We start from the raw sequence: 18,157 nt of genomic DNA, 5'->3' as shown, positions 1-18,157 counted from the left end.
ATATATATATACACACATACTATATTGCCAAAAGTACTGGGACACCACTCCAAATCATTGGATTGAGGTGTTCCAATCACCTCCATGGCCACAGGTGTATACAATCAAGCACCTAGGCATGCAGACTGCTTCTACAAACATTTGTGAAAGAATGGGTCGCTCTCAGGAGCTCAGTGAATTCGAGCGTGGTACCGTGATAGATTGCCACCTGTGCAATCAGTCCATCCGTGAAATTTCCTTGCTACTAAATTTTCCACGGTCAACTGTTAGTGGTATTATAACAAAGTAGAAGCAACTAGGAACAACAGCAACTCAACCACGGAGTGGTAAGCCACGTAAAGTGACAGAGCGGGGTCAGCGCAAACAGAAGCACACCGTGCACAGAAGTCGACAACTGTCTGCAGAGACAATAGCTACAGACCTCCAAACTTCATATGGCCTTCAGATTGGCACAACAGTGCGTAGAGAGCTTCATGGAATGGGTTTCCATGGCCGAGCAGCTGCATCCAAGCCTTACATCACCAAGTGCAATGCAAAGCATCGGATGCAGTGGTGTAAAGCACGCCGCCACTGGAATCTAGAGAATTGGAGACGTGTTCTCTGGAGTGACAAATCACGCTTCTCTGTCTGGCAATCTGATGGACCTGTCTGGGTTTGGTGGTTGCCAGGAGAACGGTACTTGCCTGACTGCATTGTGCCAAGTGTAAAGTTTGGTGGAGGGGGGATTATGGTGTGGGGTTGTTTTTCAGGGCTTGGCCCCTTAGTTCCAGTGAAGGGGACTCTTAAGGCATCAGCATACCAAGACATTTTGGACAATTTCATACTTCCAACTTTGTGGGAACAGTTTGGGAATGGCCCCTTCCTGTTCCAACATGACTGTGCACCAGTGCACAAAGCAAGGTCCACAAAGACATGGATGAGTGAGTTTGGGGTTGAGGAACTTGACTGGCCTGCGCAGAGTCCGGACCTCAACCCGATAGAACACCTTTGGGATGAATTAGAGCGTAGACTGCGAGCCAGGCTTTCTCGCCCAACATCATTGGTCTGCAGGGTGTTCTCCAATTCCCATGTAAAGTAAAAAAAATCTAAACTTAAAAATCAAACCCCTTTGAAGCCTGTGAGATGTGAATCTTGATAATCAATTCTGGCCATTTTTTATTGGCTAATAGGCAAGGGATTGTCAAAAAAGGGCAGGAAAACTGGGCACTGTCATGGGGGACATGTAGCAATACAAAAAAAAAATTAAACAACACTATACAGTAGGGAGAGGATCCTCCTCTTAATGTGACTTTGACGACAAAATGAGGAAAAAATGCCAATCCTGCTTGAGAGATGAGTTTAAACTGTATGTGATGTTACGCAACAGTACGAATGCCACAGACAACATCGGCGACACCGTATTCTGGTATCATGTATTTTGGATGTGTAATTTATTTGATAACTTTTACACTATTGCTTTGCTTAAAACAGCTGCAGCATACCAATCTGATTCATAACAACTTACAAAAAGAGGGATTTTTCAGATAGTTTTTGATAATCTATGTAAAGCCATGGGAAAGTGTACTCAAACATAAAACTTGACATAAGATGGTATTCAGAGCTTTCTCCCGTAGGCCCTCAAGACCCTCACCTCCACCAGTACAGACCCTGTCTCAGGCCGCCGTGTACCGCCACTTACAGAGCAATGCCCTGCAGGGTGTCATAAGGGCTGAACTGATTCTTGATGAACCTCTCAGTCCAGGGGTTGGTGCTGCTGTATGAGTGAGTCTTTGTGAGGGCCAAGCTTGACCACAGTTCAGCTTCAGATTTACACTCAGAACCATAACACAGTTGCAGCCCAGTCTGCTTCCTTCATCCCTGTAATACCGGAGACGGTTCCGCCATATTCTGTGGGGGACACAGAATAACCGATAACGGGTAACATACAGCATACACTAAACCCCCACTGACATGGCTTGCCACTAGAGCTGCAGTTGTCAGACCAGGCATGCTGGGAGGTGCAGTGGTGTCTAAAGCTACAGATACATCTTTCCTGTACACCTACAGCTGTAGTACACACATTTTATGAGAGGGTGTAGCTCGCTGTTGCCCCTCCTGCCCCCCGTCCTGTACTAACACTAATTCCAGTAATGGCTGGATGCAATTTCTCAGGTTAAGTTTCCTGATGGTGAAAACATTGGACAATAGCTACATAATGTGCATTAAAATGATCCATCAAAAGCTTGTATGTTAGGGTGACAAAGCAGGAGCACAGCTGGGGCTGTCACCTTACAACAGGAGGTTCCTGAATAAGGACCTTAATAGCAGAATCACCAGCTATAATTTTCACAATCTGAAACAATGCTTTTCTACATGTAGAAAAAAGAAAATCTGTGACAACATTGCAACATAATCATTTGTAATACCTGGAAAATAATATCAATCCATGTATTTACCACAAGGACACTCATGGGTCAATGTCTTGGGGAAGAGGAGAAAGTACCAAGCCTCCAATTTTACAAAATGTGATACCTTTTGCATCATTTAATTTCCCTCTTTTGCACCTCTGTGGACATTTGTGGCTAAATTAAATAGAAGAACTGTAGTGGGAGGGAGGTACAATGGAGATAGTGGTCAGAAGGCTCTTTATAGTTCAGAAAAAATTAAACCACCTCTTCCTTCCCTTGTTTGGTGGTCTGTACAATTGAAAAGTTGCACTGCAGCAAAGCAGCCAATATGATGCCTGAAATAGCAAATTCTAGAAGTCGTTTTTGCTAACGGAAGCAGTGTGGCTTGTACAAAAGAGCGTCATCATTCAGGTGTACCTGCATGAGATCTCAATAAAGCCTTGAGCAAACTTACATTTGGATTAAAACCCAAACCTGAATTAGTTGAATGAATGGGAACCATCAATAGTAGTAGTAATAATAATAATAATAATAATAATGTAATGCAATAGATTGTAGACAATGGACACTAGATTACCAATTGGAAGGAAAAAAAATGTATACTTGTTAACTTCATTTAATGCAGTATTCAGATTCTTTAAGGCAATGGGTTATACACTGTTTAAATTCCACAAGGCATGGCTTATGGTCTCGGCTGTTTGTAAATAATAAAAGAGCATGATTTCCTATTTAATGAGTAACTTTTGCTGTGCCATTCCGCAGTTGATACAGCCTGCAGATTTATTGGTGTGGTTAAGGTTTGGCTTCACACCTGCCATTTTAACTTAATGTTCACTCTGTCTTAAAGCAATGGTTATATCATGTAACACAACTATTAATTTTTGTGTGTTACATTACACTTATAATTTCTAACCTATCATTCAGAAAATGACACATATTGAACACAAATACTTCAGAATCTGCACTGCAACAGTCTGCCATTACTGCTCTGTAAACCTGAAAAATTAATACATTGTTACTCCATGCTTCATATACATGTGCCATATTTTAAAACAGTATTCTAGAGTTGTGTGCAGGAATATGAAGAGTTTGCAAATAAGGGTCAACAAACTATTTTGTTAATTACCAACGTCTTGTGCAATCCACAAACTAGGTCTATCAACTAGTTATGTTCCCAATAAGATAACTTGTCTTAAAATACTACTGCTATTACTACTACTAATTATTATTATTATTATTATTAATAATTTTTTTAATAATAATAATAATACAAGGAATGAATAAATGAATCAATAAAGAATATGCAAGAGTCTTGGTGTGCTTTGTGTATTTCTTCCAGATCTGTGCAGTTATCCAGTGTGAAATATTGCTTCTGTGTAGGAGCTTTTAGTAAATACAGCTTAAGGCTCTTTGTGCACAGTGACAGGCCTTGTATCTGCCCACTCCTGTAGTTTTCTGCAGGCAGCCTGTTGTGGGTGGGACCCGCTAGGCCCCTCTCACAGATCTACTATCTGCAAACGCTGCATACAGAACAGTGATGATGTCACTGCTACTTTTTCAAGGTAACATCTTGGTCTGCAAAGGCATTTGGTAGATTTATATCCTATGTGGTTATTAAGGAATATACTGTATCCTGCCTGGCCCCCCAAAAAAAGTCACCACCTGGATTTAGCTAAGCAAATAGGTCAGATCCTTCCATTGGATAATAGGCCTAGGTTCAGAAACATTATGTGACCAAAAAATGAGGTCAGCTGCATACCTGACATAATTTTCACACATGGATTGGCCATCACAGAGGTCAGACCTTAACCCCATTGAGAATCTTTGGGATGTGCTGGAGAAGACTTTACATAGTGGTCTGACTCTCCCATCATCACTACAAGATCTTGGTGAAAAGTTCATGTAACTCTGGATGGGAATGTTGTGACATTGCATAAGCTTATCGAAATGATGCCACGGCGTAATCAAAACTAAAGGTGCTCCAACTAAATATTAGAGTGTGTGACTTTTATTTTGGTCAGGCAGTGTTTTTAGATGAAAGGGTTTGTGCCTGGAGTTCAACTTTAAGTTAAACCACATGGGCTAATCTCCCCATATTTATTTTTCATCACATTCTGTTTCTATGTTTGATTACTCAGCCACACTTTCACACATTAGATATGTGCAAACACAACTAGTAACTAATTTATTTGTAATTCCAGTTCAGCTTTGGTTGGTCACCAAGTAGTGTAAGGTCAAAATATTTTATTCACCCAAGAATGTACATTATATTGTACATTAGTTTTCACTATAACAAGGCAAGAGGGTAACAAATTAAATATAGATGAATAAACATGGCTGCTCAAATAAAGCACAATAAAAGCTTTCCATACAGCAAAGGCAATCATTAAAATCATTGTTCACCTTACTTTTATAGGAGAACCTCAGGCAAAGTACACAATCCAGTCATAGAAAAGTGAGTGTCTAAGATTTTTTTTAATCCTCAGGAAAGTTCTTATCTTGTAACACAGAATAATCTTGTAGCCAAGCGAGTTTCTTCTTTCAAAACAAGCAATCTGACAAAAAACGAATTGCATATATTCAGTCGCATGTAGGAATACAAGCCTAGTAGTTCTTCCCCCAACCTGTTTTGACTCCACTGGTCTGAGGAACTTCTGGAATCTTGTCTACATGCCCATAAGCTTCCTCTGTTTAACTGCAACACACCTTGCACCAAGTCCTTTGGATTTAGTCATTTATTTAGTCTGCATCATTGAAAGTCAGTCCACAATCAGGGAAATTTTTTAGCAACCAACAACTGCTCAAAAGTCTCAATATAAGGATGAAAAAACACATTTCCTACCGTAAAATAGCCTTTTCTCCAGTTCCAGGCCATTGTTTTGCATAACACACATGCAAGAAATCTTGAAGCTGAAATCCAGACAGATATAAAAGACACAAATTTATGCAGCACTTTATTTATTAATACATCCTTAGGTGTCATGCACACTAGCCAGCTGCATTTAAAGTGACATTAAACCCTCAGATTTTTTAACATAAACCAATACTGTAATGTGTGCCTTACTGTAATCCATGGTTGTTTCCTTTCTCTTTGCTGCTCTTCCTTTTAAATCCTCATGTCTTCTCATGCTGGGGGAGAACTTCCCTTTGCAGCTGAGTGCCTCTTCCTGTAGTGCTGGCTCAGGTTGCAAACCTACACACAGACACCATGTATCCATTCCAGAGACAAGAAGGCTGTCTGCTGCAAAACAGAAGTTCTGCCCAGCATGAGAAGAGATACAGATTTAAAAGGAAGAGCAGCAAAGAGAAGGGAAACAACCATGGATTACAGTAAGGCACACATTACAGTATTGTTTTATGTTAAAAAATCTGAGGGTTTAATGTCACTTTAAGCACAAGACAAGTTGTCTGGTAAGTAGAAACAACTTTATACCTTCCAGATCACTTTTTGCATTTACACGAGTTTACACGCATTTACATGTGTTTACACACGTATCAGTATGAGGCCTCAAATGTATTTTTTAATTGCAAGTAGTGTATGTACCTGAATATGACCAGGTTTCAGCCTCTTGCAGTTCTGTACAGTAGAGACTGGGAGGGGGAGAAGCAGCACAAGAAGCCAAAAAGTTGTACTGCAGTGCTTGTGTGTTATAAAGGTGAATGCTGATAGGAGAGGAGAATGACAAAGATACAAGCTTATCAGTACGCTGTTTCTTCTATCATTGTCCAGTCATGCACAAACACACACAAACACACTGTCCAGAATTGGCTGGGAAGCTGCCTTCCGGGCCAATCAGCATCCAGCTGGCCAAACAGCATGAAGCCAGCTTCCTGTGCAATCAGGAAGCCGGGCGGCGGGTAATGACACACTGCCTGGCTTCCTGATTGCCCGGGAAGCTGGCTCCATTCAAGCAGAAGTAGTACTCATACTCGGTACTCGTTATCGGTGAGTATCGAAAGATGAATATCGGTACTCGATACTGAGAAACCGGTATCGGTGCATCCCTACTGTAAGCTGATAAAGGCCTTTGTTGTGCCTTAGAAATATGTGTGTAAACTCAAATGTTTTGTACTGCCAGATACACTGAGAAACAGCCTGTTCTTTGGCTTTGAACACATTCTTATCTGTGGCTGCTTGAGGCCCTTCTGCCATTTAGTAAAAAGACTGGATCAATTAAATCTATAACTGGGAAGAGTGGTAGAAACTGAAGGCCTATAAACAGAAAAATACACAAATATGTTAAAAGATTTATCAGTGTATACCTATCTTTTTCTGCCTATAGACTCCAGTATGTGCTAACTTCACAGTTACTGAATGACATTGTAGAAAGAAACAGATTAATTAAAGCTATAACAAGGAAGAGGTAGTATGGGTCTGTGACACATCCTATAAGCAATGATTGGAGGAGTGTTTGGGGTGTCCACATTTTACAGTACATTAATTTTAGAAAGCATATAATTGAGATGAAATTCTTGTTTTTCCTTCTTGATGAATGTCTATCCTAAACCTTGTTTTGTTAGTTTTGGATAGAAAGGATGAGACCCTGTCAGGTTTTTACTGCTTTCTGGGGCACCATTAGCATACATACCAACTTTGGGAGATTAGAAAGATGGATACCTAAAGCCGGGTATACATGCTTCGAATTTCATTCTAGATAAATCTCCTGAAATTCACTGCGTGGGTGCCGCTGTCAGCACCCTTCCACCCATCATCCCTCAATCAGCTGATCATAGGAGCCAGTTGGAAATTTCTTGGCTGAACGGAGCTAGCAATCAATCAGGAAACAGCAGGGGATTCGTCTATCAACAGTTGTACCGAACAGAGGTACCGAGCAGAATAGCCAAGCCGAATGACGCTCGGCGGCATTCGGCGACTCAGTGCTGTTCGGCATCTATGAGAATAGGAGAACAGCAGTGAGTAGCCTGCTGGAGGTTCGGCTCAGCCGATCCAGATGTTGGATCGGCTGAGTCGAACTCCTTCTGCACTTCGGGTCGGCCGAACATGCTGAGCATGTTTGACTGACCCGAAGCCAGCCACAGCAAGCCGATGTATGGCTGATTTTAGTCGGTGTACGGATGAAATCAGCCGTACAGGCCTGAAATGCATAGCCGAACAGCGTTCGGCTCACTTCACTTCGGGTCGGTAATTTACTCGGCTGCCTACGGCAGTGTTGGTGGCCTGCTTTGATACTTTATAATGGCTTTTTGAATTTGCCTATTAATTACATCACCTTATGCACCTTTTTTTAAATAGCTTGCTAGTTTTGTTCCTACTACCACTATTGGATATCAAAGAAAAGTTTTTCACTTTTCTATGGATAACCAGGGTACTTGTCTGACAAAAGGAGCAGTGTATACCATCCATAGTTGATGCCAAGGCACACAACATACACATTTATTTCCTTTCATACGGTTATACTGTCGATGTTGGAAGCACTTTTTGAAGGTTTTGACCTGGATGCTGATTTGCTTGCAAATTGCTGTGGTAATTGCACATATTGCACTTTAGTGAATAAAGGCCATGACTAAATCTAAAAGGCAACTACTTCTACACCTAAAGAAAATGAAGATTGACTTCCAGATTACCAGTAATTAAAATATGATCAATGTAGGAATATAGCATATATGACAGAATTATAGGCATATATTGCATCTTGATGACACAAGTAAACCTTTCATTACATTCTGAGAAACTGACTCGGTGCAACTGCAAGAGAAGAAAAAAGAAAAGCAAATTAGACTTTGTCATTTTTCATCATTAATCAAGCTTGCTTAATTATTTATGAATCATTATTATAAATAGTTTTCATATTAATAAATAAAATAAGTGTTATCAATTGAGCAGTGTGAGTAGATCTATTCCTGCATTTGTATTTTGTTTTTCGATCAACTATTAGGAAAGAACAGTATATTATTACGTCCATATTTGGCCTGTTTTAGTTTATGGGTAATTTTGTTTGAAAGTTTTTGTAATATTTATAAGTGCTTTTTGTCATTTTTCATTTGGCTAGTGATAAGGAGAGGATTTCTAACTCTTCTGACTCATTTAGCTGTGTGTATATTCTGAATAGAGTGGACCAGGAATGGATCAATTTATAATCTCTTTACAACATAGTAGTAAAAGGAAGTAAAATAAAAACGGCAACAGACTCTAGGGGGTTGATTTACTAAAGACAAAACGGATGGGAAATTTTACTTTGTAAGATGGCAAGAAATATCCAGAAAAGATATTTAGTATCCAAACCAGAAAATCTGTTATTTGCCATCTACGGTATCAACGGTATCAGTAAAAGCAGCAAAAGTAGGAATCTATAAATTATTTAATTTTTAAAAAATGTTGTTTTCAAAACTATAACAGCTAAAAAGTTATCTTGGTCAAAGAGACTGCAAACAAAGCAGTTGGGATGATTTACTAAAGAAGTAGAGGATTTTTGCCTAGCAAGAATATAAACATTTTTTGGACATTGGGTATTCAAAGTGAACACATCTTCACCTTATTCACTAACATTTGCACTGCAAAGTCTGTACCTTCCAAAGTGAATATCATCTATTCCTAAACTGAAAAAATTCTCTGTCTCATTAAAAAGCTGTCTCAATCGCAGGCAGCTGTCAGAATTGTTACTGCAGAGTGCAGAATACACATCTATAGGTTGGTGACTCCTCCATGCATTTCACACTGATCATGCCTCACTGAGATGCCAGCGCTTGGCTCTAATCATCTGATAGTGTTGTAATCCTGCAAAGTGTGTTCATTCTATTATTACTATTCAAAACAAGATTGGATCTAATATTCAACAGTAAAGGTGAGCGACATACCTGTCTTTTTAAAATACATCACCAGTCTATTACTTACACTTTTTAATGACTGAGCATCTGTAACCAGCTGAAAGCTTCAGAAGAAAAAATCATAATGGAATTTTGCTGCCCTCTGTTGGCTTATTTCTATGAGTGATCCTGGTTGTTACATTTAAGAGCATTAGTCAAGTAAAATAACTTTGTGATAAGTCTTAGATCCGGGGTTGGCAACCTGTCAATTGTACCCATCATTCACCATCAGGTGATGTGTAGATCACGACTGAGGACACTGTGTCACCCCTCAGACCACAGAGGAGAATGGCCCTGCATTAACATTGTCACTCTGATCTCATCCAGGAAACATATACTTTGCTCTAGATCCTGTGCAATACTGCCTATGCATTACGGGTGCTGACACATTCTTGGCTCATGCACGCTGACTTCCACATGCATTGAACAGAAGTCCAAAGCTGCACTCTGATATCCTCCACAATAAACTTTTTTGACAAAATTTTAGCATTTCCACCCCATCATTGATACCAGTGTAACGGTGACTCCCTTTTAAACAGCACAAGTGGGAAAATTGCTCTGTTAAGCAGGGATTAACACAGACTTAGTAGACCATTCATAAATAATAAGCCCCTGTATTTCTCTAATGACAACTTGGGGCTTGTTCATACCATTACATTACCTAATCCTGACCCTCTACACTTAGTATTATGTACTACTGGCCACTGAACTCTGCTAATTTACTCCTGACCCCTGCATTGTACGTTACATACTACTGACCATTAAATTCTGCATTATTTACTCCTGACCCCTGCACTGTGCTTTACTGACCTCTGAACTCTGCATTACTGACCCTGACCCTCTGCACTGTGTGTTACACACTACTTCCCTTAATATACTACTGACCTCTGAACTCTGAACCTCTGTAATACATGCATCTAATCACTGAATTTTTCATCATTTACTAATGACCATACACTCTGCATTACTTGCTACGACCCCTGAACTTTACTTTACTTATTACCAGGGATGTCCCGATGCCACTTTTTCAGGCCCAAGTGCAAGTACAAGTACATCCCCTCCTGTACTTGCCGATACCAATTACCGATATCCCTAGTTCCCCTAGATCCCTAGTACAGGGCTACATACAGATCATTTAGTGGGAGGAGCTCCAGGTAGGGTCCTAATTTATCTGGCTCAGAGGTGCCGGCCAGCTAAATTAGAACCCCACCTGGAGCTCCTCTCGCCGGACCAGCGCTGACTGGCTGCTGCGGGGTTTTTTCTCTTACCTCGCCGAGCGTCGCGTCACTGCTGCTCCGGTGCACGGCGCTCCGAGCGGGGTCATCTCACAGTCTCCGGCCACCTAAATTAGGACCCCACCTGGAGCTCCGCCCACCGGAGCAGCAGTGACGCTCAGCTCTGTGATCAAGCCACCATGGTGGAACACGTGAGAGCTTGAAGTTGTCTATTGGTGTACAGCTTATCCATGCTTATGGATTAAACAGTGTATGGAAGCTTTAATTCTGGAGTACGGCTTCCTTTTTTCACTTGGAATTAGTGCTGTGGCGTGCCCCTAGAGCCAGCACCCAACAAGCAGATCAGATCCTCGGACTGTGTAGGTGGATGAGAGCAGTGTATTTGCTTTGTGTGATTGTCCCAGGCTAAATTTTGCCATGCTGCCACCGTTACCGGCTAATGCCACCTCTCCTGACCTAGTCCTGTGCTTGGGTACTGTAAAGGTGCCACTACTACAACCACAAACTGCCCATCCTGCCAAAACACAGCAGCAAATGGGGGGGTGGGGAGGGGATTCTTTGTCCAGGGGGAAAAGCAGGCAGCAGCAAATTGGTAAGCTTTGAAACCTGCGCCAATGGCTGCCCCCCTTCCTCAAACCTTCCTTGGATGGCAAACATATGAGAGATGTAGGCTGAAAAAGACTCTGAGAAATGGGATTTTTATTCACCCCTCCAGTAGTGAATCATGCAGGAGGTAGTGAAGTGGCTGACAAAACATTTCTATTTATGCTCCTCCAAGGCACAGAGCAGCCACTTGTAGCATATCTGCTGCTGAAGTGGTAGAAACAAAATGTCCCTTAATCAACCCCATGCCCAGCATCCTAATGCTAGCTTTGCCAAACACCCCTTGTTGCGAGATTGTGGCCTTTGCTACACCACAGTGGTAGGTAACCAGCCACAATTCTTTGCCCAGAAGACTATCCCCTAACTGCCATTATTTAGCACGTAAGGGCATCCCTGTCCTCCACCAGCTTGTGGAATGAAATGAGGCAACAAAAGGTAGAGGAAAACTATAAAGGGGGATGGACAAGGGGTGCTGGCACGGCAGAGGTATAGGGTGCTGGCAGTGAAGAAGAGGAGGAGGGTTGAGATGCTGGTGGTGAGAAGGATGGATGACTTGACATTAGAAAAAATATGCCATGTGAAAAAAACACATGCAACCTACTATGACTGTATTGCATGTGGACAGGAACAGACTGTAAAGACATTGCAGGACATCAACAATATTCAGGTGTGAAAATCCTTCTCCTCCCCTACCCCTAAATTTCCCAAGATACCCAGCATTTTTCTACCTAAAGAACATTCAAAGGGGGCTCTACATCTTTTTTAAGCAAACATTGACTTCAACCCTTACGCTAATCTTTTCTTATGCACCTTTTAGCAGCACTTTCTATACTTTTCATATTACAGCTAAGCATATGGTCAATGTGGCTGCAAGGGGTGCCAGCCTTTGATAGTAAGAAGGCTGGCTTATCCAAATCCCCCTTATTGGCCCCTTCTAAGCCATCTGGCCAAAGTGCAAAGGCTAGGAAGTGCAATATTGGTAGTTGGTGGAAACATATTAGTTCACTGTGTCCACGAATCGTGAACTAGCTGGGTTCACCTAAAACACATGCTCAACCCAATCCCTGAACTTTTTAGGAAGTTATGTACAGTGCCCTGACGGCCCCTCCCACCAGCCATGGATTGCATAGGGAGGCACAGCGACCCAGCAATACATTGCATAGAGGCACAGCGACCAGCCTGCATTGCATAGAGAGGCACAGCGACCCAGCAATGACATCACTGGGTCTAAAATAAGATATGTAATCTTGAAAACTGAAGGGTTCATTAATGAAAAAGAAGGAACCAGGTAAGGCAAAATAAAAGCAGATAGAACTTTATCTTTATAAATTTAATGGAGGGGAAGTACACCAGTTAGGCTATCTACTGTAGGTAAAATGAATAATAACTATAGGAAAAAGTGATGTTGCTTATAGCAATCAGAAGGCTGTTATTTTTCGAGAGAGAGTTAGAAAGAAACATTTTTTTATTGGTTGCTATAAAAACTGGCATTTCTTCTTTCCTGCAATGTGTTCTCAACACAGTACGAGAGATTTCCCTGCTTTCTTTTCTTAACCCTGTTACACATTCAAAGAACATTTCTGGATCAGTAATTATCTGTGGACCTTTGTTTCACTGCTTCATTATAAAATCTTTGAGCATTTTATACGTAACATGTGGGAGCAGTACACCCCCTACTGTAAACATATTGTAGTAGAAAAACATTTTTCTTTCCAAACAGTGATCTTTCAACTTACTTCTGCAAGCAGTGAGCTAGCAATTAGCTATATATCTTTATACATATAAGCCGTGCTTCATTTGCTATTATCTAGGGATGTCTTTCTCCATTTTTTCTTTGTCTTCTTTCCATAAAGTGTCTTGACTGTTTATTCTCTTTTAAGAAATGTGTTATTGATTTTTTAGCAAAAAGGTTGACTGGAAGAGAGGACATGAAAAGGATGAGTGAAGAACACTCTATTAAATCTCAAGCTTGTCTGCACTTGATGAGTTATGTCATAGACCAGAAACTACCGAAATTAGAAAATCTGGGAGAATTTGTAAATGGACCAGTCGAGTTGGATAGGAAAATCTATTTTCACACACATGTGTAACTATGCCTACCAGTTAGTCAATACAATGGATCTTTAAGACGCCACCACAAATGCATCGCAGGCAAAATCTTTGCCATCATTGGAAAATCTGTCTTTGGAAAGGCAAAGCTGAAAATGTTGTTTAAGTTCAGGAGCAAAGCAAACTTCAAGAAAGGAATGAAATTAAGCCAAGCTTAATCATTTCACGCCTATTAAATAATTGAATAATATAGCTGTGTAATTCCAATATTACTCACATCAGCAACTTTGTTAATGCATTCTAATGTTTTGATGTGGAGTTATGGAAAACAAATTATACAGTTAATTTGGCAAACAATAGCCTGTCTCCATGAATACAAATGTTATAGCTTGTAATGTCATTGATACATAGATAACATTAAATCATCTGAGATTGGATGTAAAGTTAGAGACTGCATAAAAATATTACAGCAAATGCAGAAATAATATTATTTTTTAAAATTTAGATTGAATGGTTCAGAGAAAATCACATATACCATGTTTCACTGTCAATACAAATGCCAGCTGCAGGTTTTTCAACACCTATAGTTTTAGGCATTTTCTTTTTTAAATTGTCTTTTTGCTTTAGGCAGCACAGACCGATCATGCTTCCCATTTTTTTTTACATAGAATTATGGAAGTGAATATTCTCACAATTGTTTAAAGTGACATTAAACCCTCAGATTTTTAAACATAAACCAATACTGTAATGTGTGCCTTACTGTAATGCATGGTAGTTTCCCTTCTCTTTGCTGCTCTTCCTTTTAAATCCTTATCCCTTCTCATGCTGGGGGAGAATTTCCCTTTGCAGCTGAGTGCCTCTTCCTGTGGTGCTGGCTCAGTTTGTGAACCTGCACACAGACACCATGTATCTATTCCAGAGACAAGGAAGTCTGCTGCAAAACAGAAGTTCTGCCCCGCATGAGAAGAGATACGGATTTAAAAGGAAGAGCAGCAAAGAGAAGGGAAACAACCATGGATTACAGTAAGGCACACATTACTGTATTGTTTTATGTTAAAAAATCTGAGGGTTTTACGTCACTTTAAGTGAAGTATTTTCACTTACTCCTCAAGTAAATCAGCTCTATTTTAACTGCTCTGATGTGAGCGAACCAAAATGCACTTTTAGGAACATTACCTAGTTACCAAACATAAAAAGTAATTTATCATCTATATAAATCATTTAAATATTTACCCTTAAATACAGGTTAAATTACTATGACAGCAAGGAAACTCAAACCAGAATCTTTCTCTGCCAGCCTAAGCAAGAACAGCTAGCATCATTGTCCCATGTACAAATATATCTGAAACATAAGGGGAATTTCACCTTCACATTTTGCCAGTTTTTACTTGAAAGACAGTAATGAGTGCAAATCTGAATGTGGCAGCATTTCCAGTGGGAGAAATAAAATATCATATATTCAAAAGTATAGGGCCAAGTACAGCTGTTAAATGTAAAACACATCTTTGTATATTTTCACTCACATATAGACCGTAGTAATTTAAGCAGCCACTTTGAGACAGCAGGTAATATTCAAGAGCAGTTGGCAAGGCATTGTATTTTTCAGCAAATCTCTTGCACTTAACTGAAATGAGTTGAAAATTGCTGGTTATATTACAGACAAATGCAATAGGACTCTTGCCAACATTTAGAAACATGAAAGAAAAAGGTTTTGTGAATATAATAATAATTCTGGTGACAAAGCAATAAGGTCATCTTTAAACTGTCCATAGATCTCACCATAGGTGGTAGTTTTTGTCTTCAAGAGACACAACCCATTACCTGGGTGAATGGGATTAAAAATAATTTTAATAAATAGGCAAGAATGGTCGGGAAATTGCATGAAATATTCTAGCACCTCCCTAATCCACTCCTGCAGCGTGGGTAATACAAGCATTGTATATGTAGTATTGTAATTCCTCAATAAATACAAGACTAATATACAGTGTACCAAAAAAAGCTAAATATTATTCACTCATAATATACTGTATAAAGAAACAAGTGGTAAAAGTGAGAGATGTGCATTGTTTGTCCTCACAATGGCTGCCCACAGCGTTTTATAGCTATCTCTGTTGGAAACGCTTCTTCAGTTCCTCTCCATAAGGCTGTCGTGACAAATTTAAGAATACAGAGAAATACAAATGCATGATTTTGTCAGTCAAGAGAATTTCTGCTATGGATCAGTGTAAAACAGGAAAAACTATTCAACCTGTTAGATGCATAGATTAGTATTATACACACTATATTTCTAATGGCTGCCTCTGAGCCTACAGTAAGACGGTATACATATCAATTAAGATGTGGTTTTGCTCTGCTTCACATGAGCTGTGCTAATCAGCAAATGTATGCATGCAAGCTCCACATCCCAGATTCTGCTGTAAGTATAACTGGCTGAAACAGTGATTGATTTTCTTTATATGCAGCTGTGAGAAGACGGATGGAGGGAGAACTAGGTTGTGCAGCATCAGCAAAATGCAGAAACAATGAATGATCATCGAACAAGTGCTTCTTAAATGAAAAGTGTTTGCTTATTCTAACATACATATATATTTAGGTTGACAGCGAGTGGAAACATTTCTTTATTTGTGTTTTTTTGTTTTTCCCTCCTGCAAAACCACACATTTGTTGGTAGATGTCCATCACTTTTTTGTTTTAGGAACGCAGCCACACACTGCATTCTGGGTAGTGAAAAGCTGGGTGTAACGTAAACATACCGTCTTTAGTGAAATGAGAACGTGGAAATTATAAACACATTATAATATATGCTAGGCAAAGTATCTTTTAAAAAAAATAACATAGAGCCCTGCTACTAGTATCATACACTTCAGACAATTGAGACTGGGCGGAGCCCCTTGCAGACATGTTTTTTACATTTTCTAAATATGTTCAGGAAAATATTGCAAAGCACCATTCTATAGCTCTAACTGGCTTAAACTGCATTTCTGACATTTTCCTGTTTCAGATTGGGTTGTGGGTTTTATGGAGCTAGAATAAGTATAAGTACAAAATAAGAACCATTTGCCCAACGTCAACCCTAGGGTCTTACTTATTATTATGTTTAGTAAGTTCTTTATTAAGTTCTCTAAAAAAAAAGCAGATTTATTTGCTGTACCTACCTAGTTTTTGAAAAAAAAAACCCCACATATTTCATGTATCCCTTCATAAAATATGTAAAAATCTAAAGTCTTAGCCTACGTTCCTGCAACACTAATACAATGTACTTCGTAGCCAACACTTTGTGAGGGCTCAGCAGGATAGGATAGTGTTTGTTGCACATAAATGGAAGATTGCTCGGACATACCTTATTTTTATTATTGTGTTAGTTTGTTTTTTTAGAATGGAAGGATTTTGCAACATTATGGCGCTCTGGTTGGGAGCCAAAGCAGGAGATGAAAAAGCTCAAAGTATTTCTACCTGCATGCATAATAATATTTAGTGCTTGGGAATCACCATTCCAATAATCACCTTCTTGGAATAGTGATTGTAAGAGCGGAGGGCAAAACTTCCCAGCCCGACTGTGGTGTAAACCATATTCTGCATACCACAGGTGAACCTGAACAACTGCGAACAACTGCCCTTTAAGAATATAGGAAATGTGATTTATCTGACAGGATACTTTGCTTTATAGTTCATAGAGTTATGTAATATATAGAGGTCTTATACTATTTGAGAGACCACAACCAACTAAAAATAAGATCTGCCACAGAAAAGTACTGTTTCTGTCTAATGCTAAAGTAAGGAAAAGCACGAAATACATTCTTACATGCAGTTACTTTTTTTTTACATTATAGACAGCCTTAATTAGCGTGCACTATTTAGACTGCACATTTCGGAATGGCAGTGAGAGGATGGCTTTTCCTTTCCTTTATATTTGTGTGTTTTTAAATACTCTTACATAAATAATAGATACTTACTTGTCAACAAATTGGATTGCATTTGAGCTTTGACCTAAATTGGACATGGCTTTGTGTGGTCTAAGTAACTCTCCAGTATGCTGCATGTACCTTATAAGTGCACACACTGCATAATATTTTAGGACAATTGTTTCTTACATGAAGGTTGTAAAACTATGATTTTCCCAGAAGGGAAGACTTTAAAAACATGCAGTGTGAATGAAATGCTAAATGTACTGCTGCCCAATGCTCTAAAAAGTACTGTTACTCTTCTGCAATACACAATGAATAGCATAGAGAAACAACATTACAATTCTAATGCATATAAGCTGGATATTATTTCACATATATGCTGTTCTCCTGACTGAATGTGAATTAGAACACATGCTAGAAAGTAAGTATAGTAAGTATATATCAATACTGGCAATAAGTATGCCACAAAATTTCCTTCAGTGCTCAGGTAGTCTTTCTTAACTTATCTATTTAGCAAGGGTAGGAAAACAGACTGCTTAGTCATCTTTTTGGAAAGTAATATATGTTCATAGAAGTTACAATAACTGAAAGACATAATGTATATTTGATATGTTCTTACTTTCTTTACTCTTTTCTTTCAGCTTGTAAACGTAAAGAACAAGAACAACAGAAGGACCGCAACCTGCAGCCAAAAAAACAGCGTCTGGTTTTTACAGACCTCCAACGGCGTACCCTGATTGCTATCTTCAAAGAAAACAAGCGTCCTTCAAAAGAGATGCAAATAACCATTTCCCAGCAGCTGGGCCTGGAGCTCAACACCGTCAGTAACTTCTTCATGAATGCACGCCGGCGGTGCATGAATCGATGGCAAGAAGAGCCAGGGGTCAATGCTGCAATGCCTTCAGTTTCCTCTAGCACTTTCTCCAAAGCATGAGCTATTGAGCTGTTTCCAAAACTTCATAACCATAAAAGAAACACACAAAACATGACCCAAAAATATTGAACAGCTAGGCAAACACTAATAAATAGTTATGGTTGAGCACCAATGATATTCTTAACACTCTTTTTAAATGTAATTGTTATCTAAGACCAAATAACATATTCTTATTTTACACTGATGTGCATCATAGCATAACACCAGAAAACATCCACA

The 18,157-nt window shown here is 39.5% G+C and overlaps 1 protein-coding gene across 1 annotated transcript in view; it reads left to right on the top strand.

Annotated features, from left to right (window-relative positions):
* The window catches only part of LOC108792858 (one cut domain family member 2-like), an 89,302-nt gene extending 71,364 nt beyond the window's left edge, over nt 1-17,938 (top strand). The window contains exon 2 of the mRNA XM_018563733.1: nt 17,646-17,938. Within this exon, the coding sequence (XP_018419235.1) occupies nt 17,646-17,938 (293 nt within the window). The remainder of the gene's footprint in view (nt 1-17,645) is intronic.
* The last annotated feature ends 219 nt before the right edge of the window (nt 17,939-18,157 follow it).

Source organism: Nanorana parkeri, unplaced genomic scaffold (genome assembly GCF_000935625.1).
Source record: "Nanorana parkeri isolate BGI_ZX_2015 unplaced genomic scaffold, ASM93562v1 scaffold690, whole genome shotgun sequence".
In the NCBI taxonomy this organism is placed as follows: Eukaryota; Metazoa; Chordata; class Amphibia; order Anura; family Dicroglossidae; genus Nanorana; species Nanorana parkeri.
This window is presented reverse-complemented; position numbering and strand designations above follow the sequence as displayed.